Consider the following 19,070-nt stretch of genomic DNA (forward strand, 5'->3'; position numbering starts at 1 on the left):
GCTTGGTCTGATGATGTTATGATCAGCCAGAACCTCATAGGACAGCTCACTGTTCCTTTGGTCCAATGACAACTGTCCTGTGGTGGTCCACAGGAACGTGTACATTTTTTTGGAAATGTAGTATATAAACCTTCTTAATAATAATAGCAGTGACATAGTAAAGATTGTAATTGTCTGTCCTTTTCAGCTGTATGTCTAATGGAGGATGTGTTGCATTTAGGGGGTAACCCATAGGGTTACCATTATTGTCAGAATGCAGGCTGCTGTAATTCAGTGCCATATTATTTCCTGCAATGAAAAGAAGGACTTTCTGTTCAGGGAAATATTCCTTTCAAAAATAAATAAAGGTTCCCACATTGTAACAAAAAGCATGCACAGACATAATGTATAAGGCCTTTTCTGAGGTTTGCCTCTAGACTATCAGAGCCTTGAGAGAAGTCCCACTCCCGTGCTGACTGTTTCTTGCTGTTATAGAGGATGAAGGTCTAAGGCAGGAGTGCTTCAGCGGGCCAGAAGCAACCATGACTCAGTGTGTGGGGGCCAAAGTCAATTTTCAGCACATTAATTTTAATGTAATTATTTAAAAACATTAATAGAAGTGAGGGGGCAGGGGGTTGGAATAAGGGGAAAGTAAGGAAAAGGAGGATGGTGCCCATAGGCTCTGGCCCAGCGGCAGGGGGCATCTGGTTTCAAGAAGCCAGCTTCATTGAGCTGCTGCTGCTCATCAGCTGAACATTCATCAAGAACTTTCATGGTTGCTGCTGCTGCTGCAGAATATTCCTACTTGGGGACTAGCAAAAAAGTCCCCGTGGGCCAGATCCCTGCATCATGCAGGTCTGGTCTAGGGCCGGGAGACATCAGATTGGGGAACGGGAAAATGACTTAGAGGGGACTCTTTCCTTGGGTGATGAACTGATTATCCTATTCTGCCAAGCGTGTGTGGGAGTAGGAGAACAGGTAGTGAGAGATTTGATAATTGGATAGAGAGATGAGTTTGTGACAAATGTTTGACTACGTTGTGACTTGTCTGCCTGATGTAAAGATTAGCCTATGTTGACAGCATGGGTGTGTATCAGTGTAGTTGTGTTACACATTGGCACAAATGACATTGGGGAAATATAATCGTGAGGTTCTGGAAGTTGAATTCAGGTTGCTGACAAATCAGGAAGCTTAAGAGAAACAAGCTCCTTCACAGAATCACTATGAGTGGAAATGCCAATCTGCAAATGTAGTACAGTGCTCTCGCACAGAGCAATTGTGAGATGATGATGATGAAGAAAATCAGATAGGCAGTAACAAGTAACATTAACTACTCCTTGCATTGACTGGGTGAATGGATGTTTAAATTGTGACAAAAAGGCAAAATTCTGAACTCTAATAAGCAGATTGAGTGGGGAGGAGCAACAACTTGATATCTTCATCCTACTTCTCATGGTTGATTACAACATAATCACCTCATGTGATCAATAGTCTACATGTTAATATTAGTCATGCATTAGAAGTTGATCCTTGTAAGATCTACCTGTTTAAGCTGACCTTTAGTCTCAGGGTTGATATAGATATAATCTATTGTGCTACTTTGCACCAGCATTTTTTCTACACTTTTGATTACTGTAAACTAGCACAAACCACAATTTTCAAGCCATGCTGCACTATGGCTGTAAATTTTTGGTGATAAAGGAGAGGTAGCAAGAATTCTGATGTAGAAATAAAATCAAGTATTGGCTTTGGAACCAAAAGACAGAGGGAGTTTTTGTACTGAGGGAGGAAGATGAGCCCACAGACACTTCATTTCTTAACAACAGTAAAGAGATTGAGTGGTGTTGAGTCAGCTTTGAATGATTGGAATTTTATTAGCTATATTTATAAGCGAATAATGTATAAATGACAGTTATTAAAGCACAAAGTTGTTCACACTCATTGAAATAAATAAGAATAATGTTTGTTTAGGTTGGCCATATACGGTTTTCTGTTGATACACGCACACACACCAGCAACGAAAACAGCATACTGTATAGATGCTTTACCATATGGTAAACCGTCTATATTTCTTTAGAGCACATGTAATAAAATTGGTTTTAGCATATGAAAGCTTATGCCAAAAATATATGTTGTTGGCTATTAAGGAGTTGGAGGTTCACTCCACCCTAACTAGAAGCTATTTCATTTATTTCGTTTTGTCACACCTGTGTTGGTGATTAGCGTATAGTTACTAGGTCAGCCAGTTTTGTATAAAATACCTCCAGTGGCATGGGTGCAGGGTTCTGTGCTGCAGAAATATTTGTATATTGCCATTACAAGACATTATTTGTTATATGAATATAATCTATGTAGATGAAGTCCACTGGTACCCTTGTTTAAATATATTTTATATATATTTAACATGTACCAGTGTTTGTTTGAAGAGGCCCCAAGTTCCCTCCCTGGCTTCTCCAAGATAGGGCTGAGAGAGATTCCTGCCTGCAGCCTTGGAGAAGCCACTGCTGGTCTGTGTAGACAATACTGAGCTAGATGGACCAAGGGTCTGATTCAGTATATGGCAGCTGCCTATGTTCCTATGAAGTATATTGCTTAAGTTCCTTAACTGGTTAAGAAAACATGAAACCTTACTAGCAACACAACTTTAAAATTTACCAAATATGCTTTTGTAAGAATATTACCAAGTTTGTTTGTGTTTTGTCCTTATATTTCTTTCAAGAGCTTCTAGAGTTTCTTAGAAACTTCATAAAAGCAAAACACGTTTAAGCATTTCAGTAGATAAAATAAAAAGGCATTCCTGTAAAAGACTATTCTACACTTACTTCCTAGAACAATACATGAAAGTAAGTTCCAGCAAATGAATAAATTTAACTACCAATTCATACAGGTGAAACTCGGAAAATTAGAATATCGTGCAAAAGTCCATTAATTTCAGTAATGCAAATTAAAAGGTGAAACTGATATATGAGACAGACGCATTACATGCAAAGCGAGAGAAGTCAAGCCTTAATTTGTTATAATTGTGATGATCATGGCGTACAGCTCATGAAAACCCCAAATCCACAATCCCAGAAAATTAGAATATTACATGGAACCAAGAAGACAAGGATTGTAGAATAGAACAATATCGGACCTCTGAAAAGTATACAGTGTACTGTGCTTGATTGGCCAGCAAACTCGCCTGACCTGATCCCATAGAGAATCTATGGGGCATTGCCAAGAGAAGGATGAGAGACATGAGACCAAACAATGCAGAAGAGCTGAAGGCCGCTAATGAAGCATCCTGGTCTTCCATAACACCTCATCAGTGCCACAGGCTGATAGCATCCATGCCATGCCGCATTGAGGCAGTAATTGCTGCAAAAGGGGCCCAAACCAAGTACTGAATACATATGCATGCTTATACTTTTCAGAGGTCCGATATTGTTCTATTCTACAATCCTTGTCTTCTTGGTTCCATGTAATAGTCTAATTTTCTGGGATTGTGGATTTGGGGTTTTCATGAGCTGTACGCCATGATCATCACAATTATAACAAATTAAGGCTTGACTTATCTCGCTTTGCATGTAATGCGTCTGTCTCATATATCAGTTTCACCTTTTAATTTGCATTACTGAAATTAATGGACTTTTGCACGATATTCTAATTTTCCGAGTTTCACCTGTATATTTGGGGCGTTAAATTGCACATTTGAAGAAGCCCAGAGCCAATATGCCCTTGTCGTATCTCCTCTTGACTCAATTCAGCCATACCAACCACTAGGATTTGGGGACTGGGAAAGGCATAGGTTTGGAAATATCCATCCCTCTCTTTTATTCATCAAGAGTTGTTCTGCCCCCATATCTGTCTGGTACTGTGTATTAGTTACACACAGTACTTGGTACACTAATGTACACTACTGCACCATTAGTAACTGCTACCCTAGTGTTAGTTAAAATTAGAACGATAGTGTTCTAAATGCAGGAGTCATTAAAAGGAGTTGCATTTTGTTTGTTAAATTACAAAAACCTATGAAAAGACATGACAATTATGAGATATCAAAAGTAAAATTACTTCTGTGTTTTGTTTTATTCCAGACCAGTCTTTCCATATGGGGATGGGGAAGCCTTGGCGTTGTACTTTTTCTAATAACATTTGGACCATTTGCTATATTTTACTTTGCATTTTATATCCTCTGCTTTGTGGGTGGGTAAGTATATCCTTTTTGTGTTTTTGATGTTGCTATTTTAATCTTTTTGAAAAAGATACTAGAGTTAAGAATACACTGCATGTAGAAATAACGTCTTGGTAAATTTGCCCTCATTAAAATGAATATACATAGATACATTCAAAGATAGTTTTCATTCAACATGACAGATTATTTAAATAGTTGCCTGTGTCTTGTATATGCAACAGTATAACATGGCTAAATAATGTTACCCAATCTCTGCAGTTGCTTGTCAGTATTATTGATCCTTCTTCTTCTCTATAATACGGATGTGCACAAAACGCGATTCGGACACCGAATTGCAGCACATCCCTTTAACACAGAGGGATTACACATCCTCTTTAACACGGAAGAGAGCTGGTCCATACCTGCTCCTCCGCCGCTCACCGCCACTTACTTAATCGCACTTCCCCCATCTATCATCACACGCTGGTGACGTTCTCTGCCAGCTGCCCCTGCGCATCATGCGCAGCAGCCATGTACGTGCTGGTGTTGCACAGGGGCAGCCAGGTGAGAGTGTCACCGGCGTGCAATGATAGCTGGGGAGGGGGGGAGATTAAGGAAGTGGCAGTGAGTGGCTGAAGAGCAGGTATGGACCAGCTCTCCTCTGTGTTAAAGGGGATGTGTAATTCTTCCATGTCAAAGGGATGTGCTGCAATTAGGCATCCAAATCATGTTTCGTGCACATCCCTACTCTGTAAAGTGTTAGACATATTTCAGTAAATGACTTCAGTGTATCTGGGCCATGTCGATAGAGTACTGTTATGCATTATATATAAAACTAGCTGATCCCGCACAGAGCATCTGTGCGCCAGTACACTCCCCAAGCCTTCTGCCCCAGCGTGCTCCCTCCTCCATTCCCCCCTCTCTTTTTCTCTCTCTCATTCGTGCTTCCCCCCCCCCCCGCTTTTTAGCCTGCTTTTCCCTGCTGGCTGTTGCCGCCTCCTGCTTCCTCCAGTCCCTGGTGTCAGACGGCCAGGCATTCAGCCGGCTCCTTCCTGCACGGCCCTCCCTCTAGAGAGCATCTTCTGAAGCAGCCAGCTATTTGTCTCTGCCCAGCCAGGCTCCGCTGCTTTCTCTCCCCTGAGCTTCCCCCCTCCCTTCTGCCCCAGTCCGTTCAGTTCTCCTCTCCACTTGCCCACTTTCCTTCCTTTCCTTTCCTCCCTAAGCGGCCACTTCCCTACGCGGCCAACCGCTGCCCAGCCAATCCGCTGGGTTGCTGGGACGCATCCCCACAGAGGCACATCTACGAGAATTAATATAATAGGTATTCAGTTCATCCTTCTGTATATTGAGGCCTGAATTTAGAGTTAATTTCAAGGACAAATAGTTTATAAATATCAAGGAAACTTAAAATGTCCATTCCTCTGAGACGTGGCCTGAGATTTTAACAACTAAATCACTTTGAGTACATAGCTAAATTTTTTTCTTGTATTTTTATCTATTTCTATAAAACCATTTCATTTTATGAATGCTATTGCTCCATTTAATTGCTTCCTTACATCCATATTGTATTAAACATTGTTATGGGTGATTTGATGAATTTCAGTAGATAATTATTTCATTCCTGATAGAGCAGTGAAGCTAATTTAAAGACTTTTAGCAGAATTTGGTTTCACAGATATGTGCTGGTCTAATAAAAATATTTTCTAACATTAGTGTTGACTGGGAGATGATAGAAGTTGTCTACTTTGACTATTGTTAGTTTTTTTTTAATTAGAGTATTTCTCAATGAATTGTCTCAATATATACAACTTAAAATTTGGTCTAATTTTGCCAGAGGCTTTGTGGTAACACTCTTGTTTGGAAAAACCAGTTCAGAGAAGTACCTCGAACAGTGTGAACACTCCTTTCTTCCTCCAACATCATTTGGGATTTCTAAGGTACGAACATGAGCAAGATATACTGGAAATGTGTCATTTTTCTTGATTAATCTTCATCATCTGACGCATTTTCTTTTCCAATCTATGAAAAACCCAAAAAGTTAATTAGGCAAACGATGCAGTTTCAAAAACTTTCGCTACTTAATGTCTTCTGCTGTTAGCCAAAATTTTTTCTTTTATAATGATAAATAGAAAATAGAATAACAATTGTAAATACTTGAAACATTGCAAATAACTGAATTCAGACGTAACATGAAACTGGAGGTTGGCGAACCCACAGTTTCAGTTTTAAATTGTAAATTGCACCACAGACTGTCTTCTAATCACACCTTAAATAGTCTACCAACCTCTGGTTCCAGAAGAAGGGAGCCCCTCCTTTATCCTGATCTCTGATCCCGATTCCAGAAAGCTCCACAGCCAGACTGTGGGCAAAGAGTCAGCACATCAGCCAAATGGTGACAATTGGCTATGATCTTCAAGGGGATGTGCCAAGCGCGACCCTGCATTTTCAGAGCCATTTGGATATTTTTTGTTGTTAATGTTCTTTTGTTCCATGTGAAGCTCTGCAAAATAGGTATCAACACTAAATAGGTATCCCCTGCTAACTGAGCAGAGCGGTACCTTTTAAAGTGGTGATACTTTTTATTGAGCAGGGGGAGACCAACTGGCCCTATCCATCCCTAGCACAACATCCTTCCAGTGATTGTTTCTGGTATCTACCTTTGTTTCTTTTTTAGATTGCGAGCCCTTTGGGGACAGGGAGCCATTTTGTTTGTGTGTTGATATCTATGCAAACAGCTTTGGGAACTTCTGTTGAAAACTGGTATATAAATATTTGTCTGACCTTCTCATGAGTTGTGAGGTGGTGTCTCCATGGCCTGGTGTCAGCATGATCCGCCCCGGGCCAGCATCCATCCTCATTGCACATGTGGAATCTCTCCTTTCACTGGAGCAATGCTGATCCTGCTGCCCAGCCCTGCTCATGAGTTAGCCTAGGGACAGCAAACCTCCTTCCCCAGCCTTTCTGTGAGAAAAATAGAATGGCTGCTCAAGAATCCCTGGTTGGGGCTGCCTTTTGAAACCTTCCACCCCCACAGCCATTTGTCCACTTCCTGACACTGTAATGGTGCGTTCTGCTTAAGTTGCCACCTGGAGTGTTTGTGCTTGTGAATATACATCACTGTCGCTTTGTTCTTGGGGAGCAAAGCACGTAGTGTCTGTTCTGTTAAGCTGTCCCCTTTCCCTTCTGCTTGCCAGGTGGGGGCAGCAAGGGACAAGAGCGGGAAGAGGGAATGCCCCTGTGTGACTATGCTGCTCCACAGGCAGACAAGCTTGGTATGGGACATGGCAGTGTCACTGTTGCCAGGCAACTTCATAGCTACATAGGTGACAGAAGGGGTGGGGCTAAGTGAGGCAGCCAGCGAGAAGCACTGCATCTATGGAGTGGCTGCATTCCCAGATGGATCTGCGCCACCGTCTCTATGATTGCAGTTTGAAAATCTGCATGAAACCAGAGTTACAGTGGCATCCGGTACAGTGTGTTCTCTAATTTTTTTCATGTGTGTGTGGAATGAGTTTTGTTCTGGGCAGCAGTATCAAGGCAGTGTGTGCGCATGTGCCTTCAGAGCAGGGCCTTCCTGATTCAACTTGAGTGGGATCTAAATTTAACTGAGTGGACATTAAAAAATTGTGTTAGCACAAGCACATGTGCACACCTTAGAGGGATCACTGGTCCAGTATTGGATGTAATGCTTCGGCAACCAAACTAGAGGTATCGGCAGCAAACATTTGTGCAAACTGAAGGTTTAAATTGGAGTTTGGTGTGGCAAATTGTAAGTTGCTTTTGGCTCGAAATCACAGTTTCACAAATTTGGATGTAAATGGAGTTCCAACCTCTGCCCATTTAACTCCGGTTTTGTGTTATGTCTGAATTCAGCCATTTTGTATGGAGGCTGGGGTGGGGTGGGGGATAGAGTACTGTGCACTTTTCTCCCGGGCTTTGAAGGGTAGGAGGATTTCTTAATATAACTTTTTAGCCACTGTTGTAGATATGGTTTTATTTGTTCCTGTCTCTGTGTTAGCTATAATTTTAATGTTTTACTCTGTAATGTTGTATTTGATGTGTTAACACTTTGTGCTGCCTTGGATTCAATGGATGAAAGCTGGGCTTAAAATGTAAAAGTAAATAAATAAATAAATATGGTGATTTATAAAAATAATAATTGTAGTGTATTAAATAAGGCCCAAATGATTTGTGTATGAGTGTGCTTTCCCTCTTTCATTTTTCTCTTTTTCTAAATCACTATTTTATATATTCTGTAAATGAGCTCTGCGGATGATGTTGTTAAATATTCTGGCAGGTTCATGTCTGTAGATCTTTTCATATCTCCTTCTTCAGGTTGATTTAGTTGGGCCTTCATAATTAAAGCAAAAGCTACATAATGTTGTGCTTTAGATACTTTACAGAAGTGTGCAGTGCTTTGGCTAAGATGCTCAGCAGTAATAACTTGTGTATATTCTAATTTTAAGTAAGTGTGTTTAGGATTGCAGCTTAACTGCTAATGCAGACACTGCATCATTTTCCCACTATAGAACACCAATATGTGTTAGGGTCCCCCCTCCCCTTTCTGGAGCCTGTATACTAAAGATGTCCAATCTCCTCCACAGTGCATAGAAGAAATGAAAAAGGAAAGCGAGCCTCTTAAAATTGATAGGAGACTGACCGGTGCCTATATAATTGATGAACCTTTACAGCAAGTGAGTTCTAAACAGATTTGACTTTTAGGTAGATTGTAGGTATTTTGTGACCATAATGATGAAAACTATTGTCAACTTGATTTTGTGGAAGAACAATCTAGATGCTTAAATGGAAGACTAAGTCAATGGAAGTCAAAGTCAAATTTATTTACGGTCATAGACCAAGGCACAACAGAACAACATATCCAATATATAACAATAAAAATGACACAGCTTTATCTTGTAAACAACTCAACCATCTTTTGCATCAATCTTGAAGCTGTGCACTCTAGTAGCTATATAACAAAATTTTGCTACTGTGTATGAGATACCTGTGAATGGAAGACTGTATTGTTAGGCAAAAGAGATGATGCATACATACATGTCTTTGTACTATATGAGTACATTCTTAACAATGCTTTTTCTCCCATGTGCTTTAGAGAAGATTTATAAAATATTTTTAACTTGGCTGTTCAATTGTTAAATTATGGGAGAATACTCAAGCGGGTATATCTCAGGCACGCGTACACTGTCCCCCGCTCCCCCTCTCTATGGGAATTGAGTAATGAATGGCAGAGGTGTCAAACTGTAGCCCTAGTTGTTGTTGGCCTACGACTCCTTTTAAACCTAGCAGCTGGCCACTATGATTGGAGATGATGGGAATAATCCGCAGTTTGACACTCTTGAACTAAACTGTACCATTATTATTTGAATGTAGTATCTTCCTGGCCACTCAGTTGACATTGTTCAAAAAAGAGGTGGCCAGTAGAGCCCATGTTAAAATGAAACACTTGTGAACATACATCATTGTTGCTCTGTTCTCGGGGAGCAAAGCACTTAGTGTAGAACCCAGTTCGCTCATTGCTTGTTCAGAATTACAGTTCTTGACACCTTCGGCCTTTATTCCAAAGTATCTATGGAAGCCCAATAGGGTATACGTAGTGTGTTTAGTGGATCACTTCTGTTTTAGATTATCATTTGTAGATGTGGTGTTGGTAACTAGCAGAGCCATTCCCCCACATGTACCTTCACTATGTATTACTGACTAACTGTCTGTGGGATGGTTTCCAAACATCTTCGACCCAAGGTACCGATACTTGTACCAGTACTGATGTTGCCCACATTTCTCTCTTTTGGACTGTAGGCTCTCCTGTCTTTTCCAGATGATTCCCCAGTTTGTAGTTCACATTTCCTGTCACAGGGTTCAGCCATTCTTCTTGAGAAAGCTGTGCTCTGAATTATATTAAGCAGCTCTTGGCTAGGTTTTGATGCTTCTGAATTTAAGGGGAAGGGGTAGAATGTGGCTTCCACTTTGTCTTATGACCTTGGTTATACACATGGTGAATGCAAATAACCGGAAACAGATGGCATTGCACAAATCAGCAGGGCTAGCAAGCAGAGCGTCAAACAGAGTGACTATTTCCTGAATTTAAGTGCATGTGTCATATTTTCTCCTTTGCCCATTGCTCTTGCTAGCATTTAGAATTTAAGAAGTTTTGCTGACTATTTGTGATCTCCATATGTAGTAAGTTCAGTGTAAAGTCAAACTTTTAAAAGGACAACTGTGCTGAGAAAATGTGATTGTAGTAGCAGAACAAAAAACCTATAAATGGTTCTATAAATGTACTCCCCAGAAGCAAGCACATTATGCTTTTTGAGCATTATACTTTTTTGTTTGTCAGGACTCACTGTGAGGTACCTGTGGCTTTGTTTTTCTGCTGGTATATCTTCTGTACTTCAAGGATTGGCCCTTATGTATGCTCTAGTTGTATTTTAATCTGTAGAATTTAATTGTAGACCATAAAAGAGCACAGATCTTGTAGGAGAAATACTTTGGTTCCATCCACAGCCACTTTCTAAAACTTGTTAGTTCTACTGGGGGGTGGGGGTGGGAAGGGAATTGGGCGGGGCGGACTGGCCTATGTTGTTTAGGGATGTTATGTAGATGAATTGAGGGGCAGGTGTTTGATTTCATAGCCCAGTCCCTTCGAGTCTTTGTTGGAGAGTTATATCAAATACTGATTATTAGCTATCCAGAGGCTTAAATTTGTTTACAGTTTTGTCTTAAACTTCTAGGATTTGCTTTTTTGTTAATGCTGTTATTTACTGTTGTGAAATATTAAAGCTTCTTGTTGCTAATGAAAGCTTAACCCCTTATATAATCACATAATTCTAAGTTCTGTGGAATTAAGCAAAGTAGCCTCATGATTTAAAAAGAAAGACTTGATAACTTTGTTGAAATTATATGTCGGTCACAGCTAACCGTAGATAGTTTTGGAAACAGAATCAGCCCATCCACGCCTGCTCAGTCTTTAGAGCTTTGCCAAATGGAGTTCCTTAGCACACACACAGTTTATGGTGTGATGCAGACATTCATTAAACTAAAGTTTAGAAAGAGGGCCCTGATATTGCTTTCATGTGCTTCTCCCCTCCCATGCATGTGAATATGCTTTCCCAAGGCCCAAGTTCAGTGGTGTGGTGCTACTTTCACCAACCTGGCTCTAAAATGAACCGGGATGCTTCAAAATTCGCTTTGAAGAACCCTGATCAAGCTATGGGTTGTTTCACCCAGCACTCAAAAAACTGTGAACTGCTGGTTCCTGGTTAGGGTTGTTAATGGCTCAATAATGGGCTCAGTAATGGGCAAGATATGCCAACAATGGTTGTGCCATCCAAACCTGCCAATGTCGGCAGGTTTCTTGTCGTTTCAAACCCATCTGTAGTCAAGATTTGGTTATTGATGTTGGGTTCGGAACTGCAAGTAGAGCAGGATTGGTGCCATCTGAACCCACCAGTGCTGACATATTGTCCTCTAACCAGAGGTTGAGCTCACTGCTGAGCTCCAGGAACCAGTGGTTCACTGTTTCCTGTGTTGTCTGAACCCGCCCTTAGTTTGCACTGAGCCTATAGTATATTATAAATCAGCGTTTATACTGTGATGCAAAGGTTTTTGCATGCAATAACTCGTCACCTACGGAAGGTAAAGAACGGTGAGCATAAACTGTTCTGCAGCCCACAATGGAAGAATTCTGAAATCTGCACACAAATGTTATACTCGGAATCACAAGCAATCTTACTTCTTTTAAAAACTTCTTTCAGATTCTGAAGGATTGTCTTTTGTATGACTTTTAATATCTATATTATATTAATAATTTAACCTATATAAGCATTGGTAGTAATTTGATTTTTGGAAGTGTTTGCTGTATATTGTTTGTAGAAAGAATTATTTGTTTTTATGAATGTTTAATATTTATATATGTGTATCTTTTATAATTTAGATTATCCAGTTCTCCCTGAGAGACTATGTTCAATATTGGTATTACACACTAAGTGATGATGAGTCTTTTCTTCTTGAAATCAGGCAGGCTCTACAAAATGCACTAATTCAATTTTCTGCTAGGTAAGCTTTATCTTTATGAATAATTTCACACACATTCAGAAAACTTTGCTTAAAACTATTTCAGTACCTTCAAAAATAGATTAGCATTAAGTTTCTTTTATTCCAGTTCACTCTCACTAATTGTTTACGCAGTTAACAACAATTAACAATTGTGGTAAGTCTTAATGTGTTGAACAGGCTCACTCCCTGTTATGCTCTGTAACATTTTGAACCAATTCAAACAAACGCCAGCCACAACACATGATCAGGACTGGGTACTGAAAGCGTGCCCACCCTAATGTCTCAGGACATCCCGATATATTGTTGGAGTGTCCCTTAATCATTTGAGGGGCTTAGTCATCTGAATTGCTCCCCTACATGTGCTCCAAAACCCCATTAAAACATTATGGAATTATGTCCTTCATTTCCAGGAAGTTGTTTAGCTGTTCTGTTATACTTTGCATCTCTGAAGTGGTTTCAGTGCTGGTTTACCCAGGCTGAAAGAAATGTTGTATCTCTTTTTATAAAGCACTGTTTTGCTTCAGGCCTCCTTTGAGCAGGAAAATACATTTCCTTTGTAAGTGTGACAATTTTACATCCACCTTATTTTTAGATGCTTTATTTCATCCAGTTGTACTCGGGGCTTAGATGTAATGCTAAACCACAAGAAAGAGCTGTGGCAAGCCTCAAGCTTGCAAGCTTTCCTTCTCTGTGCATGAGAATAAAATCCTTTGTTTTCACTCTTGACTGAATCACATCTTTATATTGTGTACAAATGCAGATCTGTGGCATGTTCCCTAACTCTAGTTAGTTAAACCAAACTAGATATCAGACTATAGTAAGATTGTTCAGTATGCTCTGAAAGTTCAGCAAGTGCCAATAGACCCTTCATAAATCATATTGCTTTAGAGGTGTTGTGTTTTGTTTGTTTGTCTTGAAAGATGTTGAACTAGTAGTTATGTAACATTGCCATCTAGTGTTCTGATGTTGTGTGTGCTGCTTAAATAGCAGAAGTGAATGCTTCTGCCACCAAATCCATTATATACACTAGGCTGGTTTGAATGTAATTCAGAGCCAGAATTAAAACCTGGCTTTGTGCAACACCCCCAAGCATGCTTCTGCTCCTGAGGAAGAGAGTGTTCCCTAAGGAGCACTTTCTGTCTCCCTGCCTTCCCTACCTACATGAAAGTCAGTAAAATTGTGTGATCCTAGCTGTTTCTTGCCAGAGTTCCAAAATAAGCCAGAATCTGAACATGAGATTCAATCTCTGGTTCAGATCTTGGCTTATTTTAAAACTTCAGGTCAGCTGTAGGATAGAATACTTCCAAGCCTCACTGCCGGGCAGGATAGACAGAACATGTGCTTGAAACTTGGGGACATTTCCTGAAACCAGAATTTAATCCTGGATCCACATTGTGTCCAAAGCAGCCAAACAATATTAACCCAAATCCTCCTTTTGTTCCAGTTCACTGTAACAAAGACTTATTGTCGATACTCTGCATGTTTACTTAGTAAGTCCCATTGTGTTCAGTAAGCATGCTTTGTAACATTTTGTCAATGCTGATATTGTTTCTTTTGAAAGGTCAAAAGAAATAGATTGGCAGCCTTATTTCACCACTCGACTTGTAGATGATTTTGCAACTCACCTTAGAGTATTCAGAAAAGCTCAGCAAAGGATAATGGAAAAAGATGATCAGATGAAAGGTAATGCGCTCATTTAAGTGGTGCCCTGTTGATTTTGTAATAAGCTCAATAAAGTTATCAATCCTACATGGTTCCTTGCTAGATAGATTCAGTTGCCATCTTCTCACGCGAGAGCTGTTCTGGCATTAGCTTTGTACAGTGGTTCTGATGCTTTGTTTACCACAGAAAGTACTTTATTTTTGTATAAGATCTGTACCTACTGGTTGTAAAAATGCTTTAAAAACAGTATGGGCTGCATAACAACACAGGAATGAATCCTTAGATCAGTGTCGTCTGCAACAAATATTAGTTCTTTACTGCATATCTTAAATATGTGCAGAATGCCTGTGTGGGTGTTGGGAAGTGATAAGTACTGTCTGCCTTGAGAGAGATATTCCTGCTTTTTATTGGAGAAGATTTCTTCTTCTGTCTTGTTACCTGAATTCTTGTTAAAATGCATTTTGGGTGAAAGGACAGTTGGGAGTAGGCCGCAAGAATAATTGCTTCTGGACAGAGTAGTTCCTCTCTTCCTTCTGAAGAGTTGTACTGTTAAAAAAAAAATATGAAAAATCTGGAAAACCTGTTTATATATACATATCTGAACACAACCATGCATAGAAGTAGGGATGTGCACAGGCCGGTTTGGTGCTTCCTTTGGGAAGTGCCGAACTGGTTTGCTGGGGCAGGGAGCGATTCCTCTAAGAAGCAGGCACAGTGCTCACTCTAGCAAAGGCCACATGTGGTTGCAGCTCTGTTCTCCGTAGCCTGCGTGCGGTGTTCATGCTGATGCCACTCACAGGCTTCAGGGAACAGTGCTGCAGCCCTACACAGCTTCTGTTAGAGTGAGCGCCACACCTGGAAAAGCGGCGGAGCAGCAGCAGAGAAGGTAAGGACCTGCTTCTTAAGAGAACTGCAGCCTGCCACACCTGCATGGGCTGTTTGTGCACATCCCTAAATAGAAGTTGAGGGCAATTGCCTCCTACAGGAGACTTCCCATTCCAAGGAAAGCCGCTGGAGTGATCATTTCTTTTTCCGTGTGCTATATGCCTTTGACCAGGTTCTTTGCTATTGCCATATCTTGACTCTGATTTGGGAAAGCTCCTGTAAGTTCTGTTTGGCTGTAGTGGAAGTATGCACTTTCATTCTTTCATTCCTAGTCATTCCTAGGCTTTCATTCCTACAGAAATATAATAGTTGTTAATGTAGAAGCACAATATTGACAGAGACTGTTATTTAATGAGAGTAGCTGCTGACTAACCAATTTCATTATATGCTTCTGGATCCACCCAAGTCTTCCCATTTTTGTTTAGATACAGCAGAAGATCTTGTAAATACATTTTTTGAAGTTGAAGTTGAAATGGAAAAGGAAATGTGTCGTGATCTAGTCTGCACATCTCCCAAAGATGAAGAAGGTTTTTTCTTCTCATTTTCTTTAACTAGGTTATGAATAAACTACACCAATACCTATTCACTTGAAAATCAGTTGAAATTTCAAAATGGGGCATTGTTAGTCCTCAGTGTTCAATAAGCATTAGTACTTCATTGGATTGGCATTGAATTCTGTTTGTTAATCAGTGAGAAGAAGAATATATCTGCTAACAGTAAAATAATTTTCTGTTTGTTTAGAAATGAACCTTGGGATTGTAGCATATTTATTAATAATATAGTAAGTTAGTAAAAAATAAAGCTTGCATGTATTAAGGCTGTGCATAGAAACAGGATTCAGTTCAGAAGCTAGATTTTAGATTTTATTATACCATGTTTTCTTATGTCTTACCTGTAGGATTCCTAAGGGATCTATGTGAAGCTTTACTGTACGTATTGCTACCTCCTGGAGACTTCCAGAACAAGATCATGAGATATTTTGTCAGGGTAAACTTTGTTGCATACCCTATCCCAGTGTTCCTTAGCTTAAGAGCTGCATAACGTTTGTTTAACCAGGACATGCTTGTTATACAAGCACATCTAGGTCTGTCAGATGATTAAATATATTTTTGTTCCAGTTTTATGCAATGATATTTGTTTTTAGGATTTAATCAATTAAATGTAGATACATATTATAAAATCTTAAAAAAAATATGGCAGTCTTCCCTGGAGTGCCCATGCATAGAGCACTTTGCATAAATATTATCTCCACGTTGCCATAAATTCCCAGTTAAAGCTGCCTGTATCCTGATACAACGTTGCCTTCCTATCTTCAATTCTCCACCAGATCCCAACTCAGTTCTTCTTCCCCATCTGTTGTCTTTGCCATCTATCAGCCACTCCTACTCTGACTATAAGCTAGTCTTGTGGTAGCAAGCATTAATTGTCCCCTTTGCTAAACAGGGTCTGCCCTGGTTGCATTTGAATGGGAGACTACATGTTAGCACTGTAAGAAATGCCACTTAGGGGATGGGGCCACTCTGGGGAGACTATGTCCCAAGTTCATCCCTGGCATCTCCAAGATACTATTGAGAGAGACTCCTTCCTGCAACCTTGTAGAAGCCACTGCCAGTCTGGGTAGATAATACTGACCTAGATGGACCAATGGTCTGACTCAGTATATGGCAGCTTCCTATGTCCCTATGTCCACATAAAAGCTGCTTAACTGAAGTTCTTTTTTTATAAGTGTCTGGATGACCCATATAAGGCTTTTGAGCTATGGTTTAGCTATCGCTGTCCTATTATAATGCTACTTTCTATAAATGCAAATGCACGTTTATTCAGAAGTGTTTCGCTATGTTCAGTGAGACTCATTTCCATGAATTCTACTATTTCATAGGATTGTGGCTTTAGAATACCACCAATAGAACAAATCAGAATTAAGATGAAATGACTGCTTTAACTGCAGTATTAAATTGCATCTTTTCTGCTTTCCATATTCATGAATACAAATGTTTAAATGTTTTAGTCTTAAACATGTTTTCTCCAGATCTATTTAAATTATTTGAAAACTTAGGGAGCTTAGCTTGATAGAATTTGGTACATTCAGCTTTGGGCTGCTTTGAGTACACTGTATCTACAAATGGCATTATGCAACCCACAAGGCTGAGAAGGATACAAGAAGTGTTTTGAGATATTTTTCAAGGGGATAAGTGAGAAATGCCTTAATTTTCTTACGACTTTCTCCATTCATGCTTTATGTATGATTTTCTCATTTACTTTATCTATCTGGCTATTTGTTCACATAACTTAGTTTTAGCTCAAAATCTTGGTAGCATTGAAACTTTGAAAAAACAATGTATTGACCTGAAGAGCAGTTGTACAAATATGTGTTGATTATTTTTCAGGAAATCCTCGCTCGAGGAATTCTTCTTCCATTAATAAATCAGCTCAGTGATCCTGATTATATTAATCAGTATGTCATATGGATGGTAAGCATTTTAGACTTATTCTGTTAATTTCCCTTGGGAATGAATAGGATTATATGTATTCTTTACCTTGGGATGAACATGATCTTTTTTGTTGGTCTTCCTATCATGGGAAGCAAAAACTGGTGGTAAGAAGTTGATGAGGGCTGGATTCTGAGATTTGGTTCTTAGAAGGTACAACCTGAAGAACAGCAGCTTTTAAAAAAGATTTGAATGCAATAATGTATCTATATATTAGAATTGTTTAGAAAGCCATAAATTAGTTAACATTAATGCTTATGTACTCCTTGTAAATGATTTTTGATCCTGTGAAAACGTGGTTGTATAGAAGCTTTTAAAAAATAAAATTGGGAAAAGAATTAAAAATGTTTACTTTGCCCATATTCTAGATTCGTGATTCAATTTGCAACTATGAGGCCTTTATGAACATTATTAAAGTAAGTGACAAAGTAGGGGAGTTGGAAGCAGTGAGGGATAAAGCAGCAGAAGAACTGCAATATCTTCGATCCTTAGATACAGCTGGAGATGGTTGGTATTTCAGTGCTTTTCATTTACAATTTAAAACATTGTCAGTATACTTACTAAGCAGTCTTAATTAATTTGGAGCCTGGTGTATAAGGGAGAGTTGTTGTTGCAGTGGTTAGGTTTGATAAAATATTGATTTTTCTTTTTTCTTTTTACACTGTTGGATAGACACCGAACTAATAAGAGATTTCTTGTACAAATCTGTTCTCGTAAGAGCTGCACTTGATTAGAAGGCATGGACAAGAATCCAAAAGCGTGCTTCTTATCTAATAAGCTTACAATACTAATTATAATCATGATGTTTCTGTCTTTTAATAGAATTTATGCACCTATAATCTTAACTTTGCTTGTCTGCACACTACCTTATGAAGTAGGCCACTAGTCTTTCATTGGGAAGAAAGTCTGGTGACATGCACAAAGCCATCAGTTGAATAACTTCATTTACATAGGTCCAAGGCCAATGCAAAAGCTATAGACCACAAAGTGTAATAGTTTTCATGACTCAGGAGTAAAAAGCAGGGATAGGATGTTAGAGTAGTGTTGTAACAAGTCTAGAACTTTTTGTCATTCAGAGGCATATTATGTGTTTATTAAGCTTGATTGTTAATAAGCCGTCATTTGAATAACTCCAAGCCAACTGGGCTTGTATAACTGAGACCTGGTTGGGGGAAGTTAGTGGCTCGGTATGTGCTCAGCTCCTCCCTACTGGGTACTCTGAGGTAGAGCAGGGAAGGGGTGTGTGTGTGTGTGGAGTGGCTGTGATCCCTCAGAATAACGTCTTCTCTTACAAGAATCACTGAGAGAACTGGACCATATTGAGTGTGTGCATCTTGGCCTGGGAACTTGGGACAGATTAGGGATTCTATTGGTGGACTGAGCATCCTGTTGCCCATTTGAGTCCCTAACAGAGCTGGTTGTGGAGTTGGTGTTGGAGTCACCCAGGCTTTTGGTGTTGGGTAACTTCACTTCGGGGCTGGCCCTTCTGGTTTGGCTCAGGAGTCCATGACAACTATGGGCCTATCCCAATTGGTCACAGGACCAACACACACTGCTGGTAACACCCTTGATTTGGTCTTTTGCTCAGATCAGGGTGGTATTCCATGAGTGGAGACTCCCTTATCATTGACAGACCACCACCTGGGTTTGCGGCCACAACCCGCCTCTTCAGGGGTGCAGGACCTATTAGGATGGTCCACCCTAATATGATCCTAAAGGATTCCAAGAGGCCTTGGAGGGTTTTAGAGTTGGTTCTTCCTATGATTCTGTTGATGCCCTGATGGAGACCTGGAATAGGGAGTTTACCAGGGCAGTTGATACTATCGCCC

At 39.8% G+C, this 19,070-nt stretch overlaps 1 protein-coding gene across 4 annotated transcripts in view; it reads left to right on the plus strand.

The window, feature by feature from the left end:
- SNX13 (sorting nexin 13) overlaps positions 1–19,070 on the plus strand; it is a 125,205-nt gene that overhangs the window by 49,487 nt on the left and 56,648 nt on the right. For all 4 annotated transcript variants that reach the window (XM_053261055.1, XM_053261053.1, XM_053261052.1 and 1 more), the window contains 9 exons: positions 4,056–4,168; positions 5,967–6,069; positions 8,737–8,826; positions 12,084–12,205; positions 13,767–13,888; positions 15,178–15,279; positions 15,651–15,739; positions 17,140–17,223; positions 17,610–17,748. In XM_053261055.1, coding sequence (XP_053117030.1) covers positions 4,056–4,168; positions 5,967–6,069; positions 8,737–8,826; positions 12,084–12,205; positions 13,767–13,888; positions 15,178–15,279; positions 15,651–15,739; positions 17,140–17,223; positions 17,610–17,748 — 964 coding nt within the window. The remainder of the gene's footprint in view (positions 1–4,055; positions 4,169–5,966; positions 6,070–8,736; positions 8,827–12,083; positions 12,206–13,766; positions 13,889–15,177; positions 15,280–15,650; positions 15,740–17,139; positions 17,224–17,609; positions 17,749–19,070) is intronic.

Source organism: Hemicordylus capensis, chromosome 6 (assembly GCF_027244095.1).
Source record: "Hemicordylus capensis ecotype Gifberg chromosome 6, rHemCap1.1.pri, whole genome shotgun sequence".
NCBI lineage: Eukaryota > Metazoa > Chordata > Lepidosauria > Squamata > Cordylidae > Hemicordylus > Hemicordylus capensis.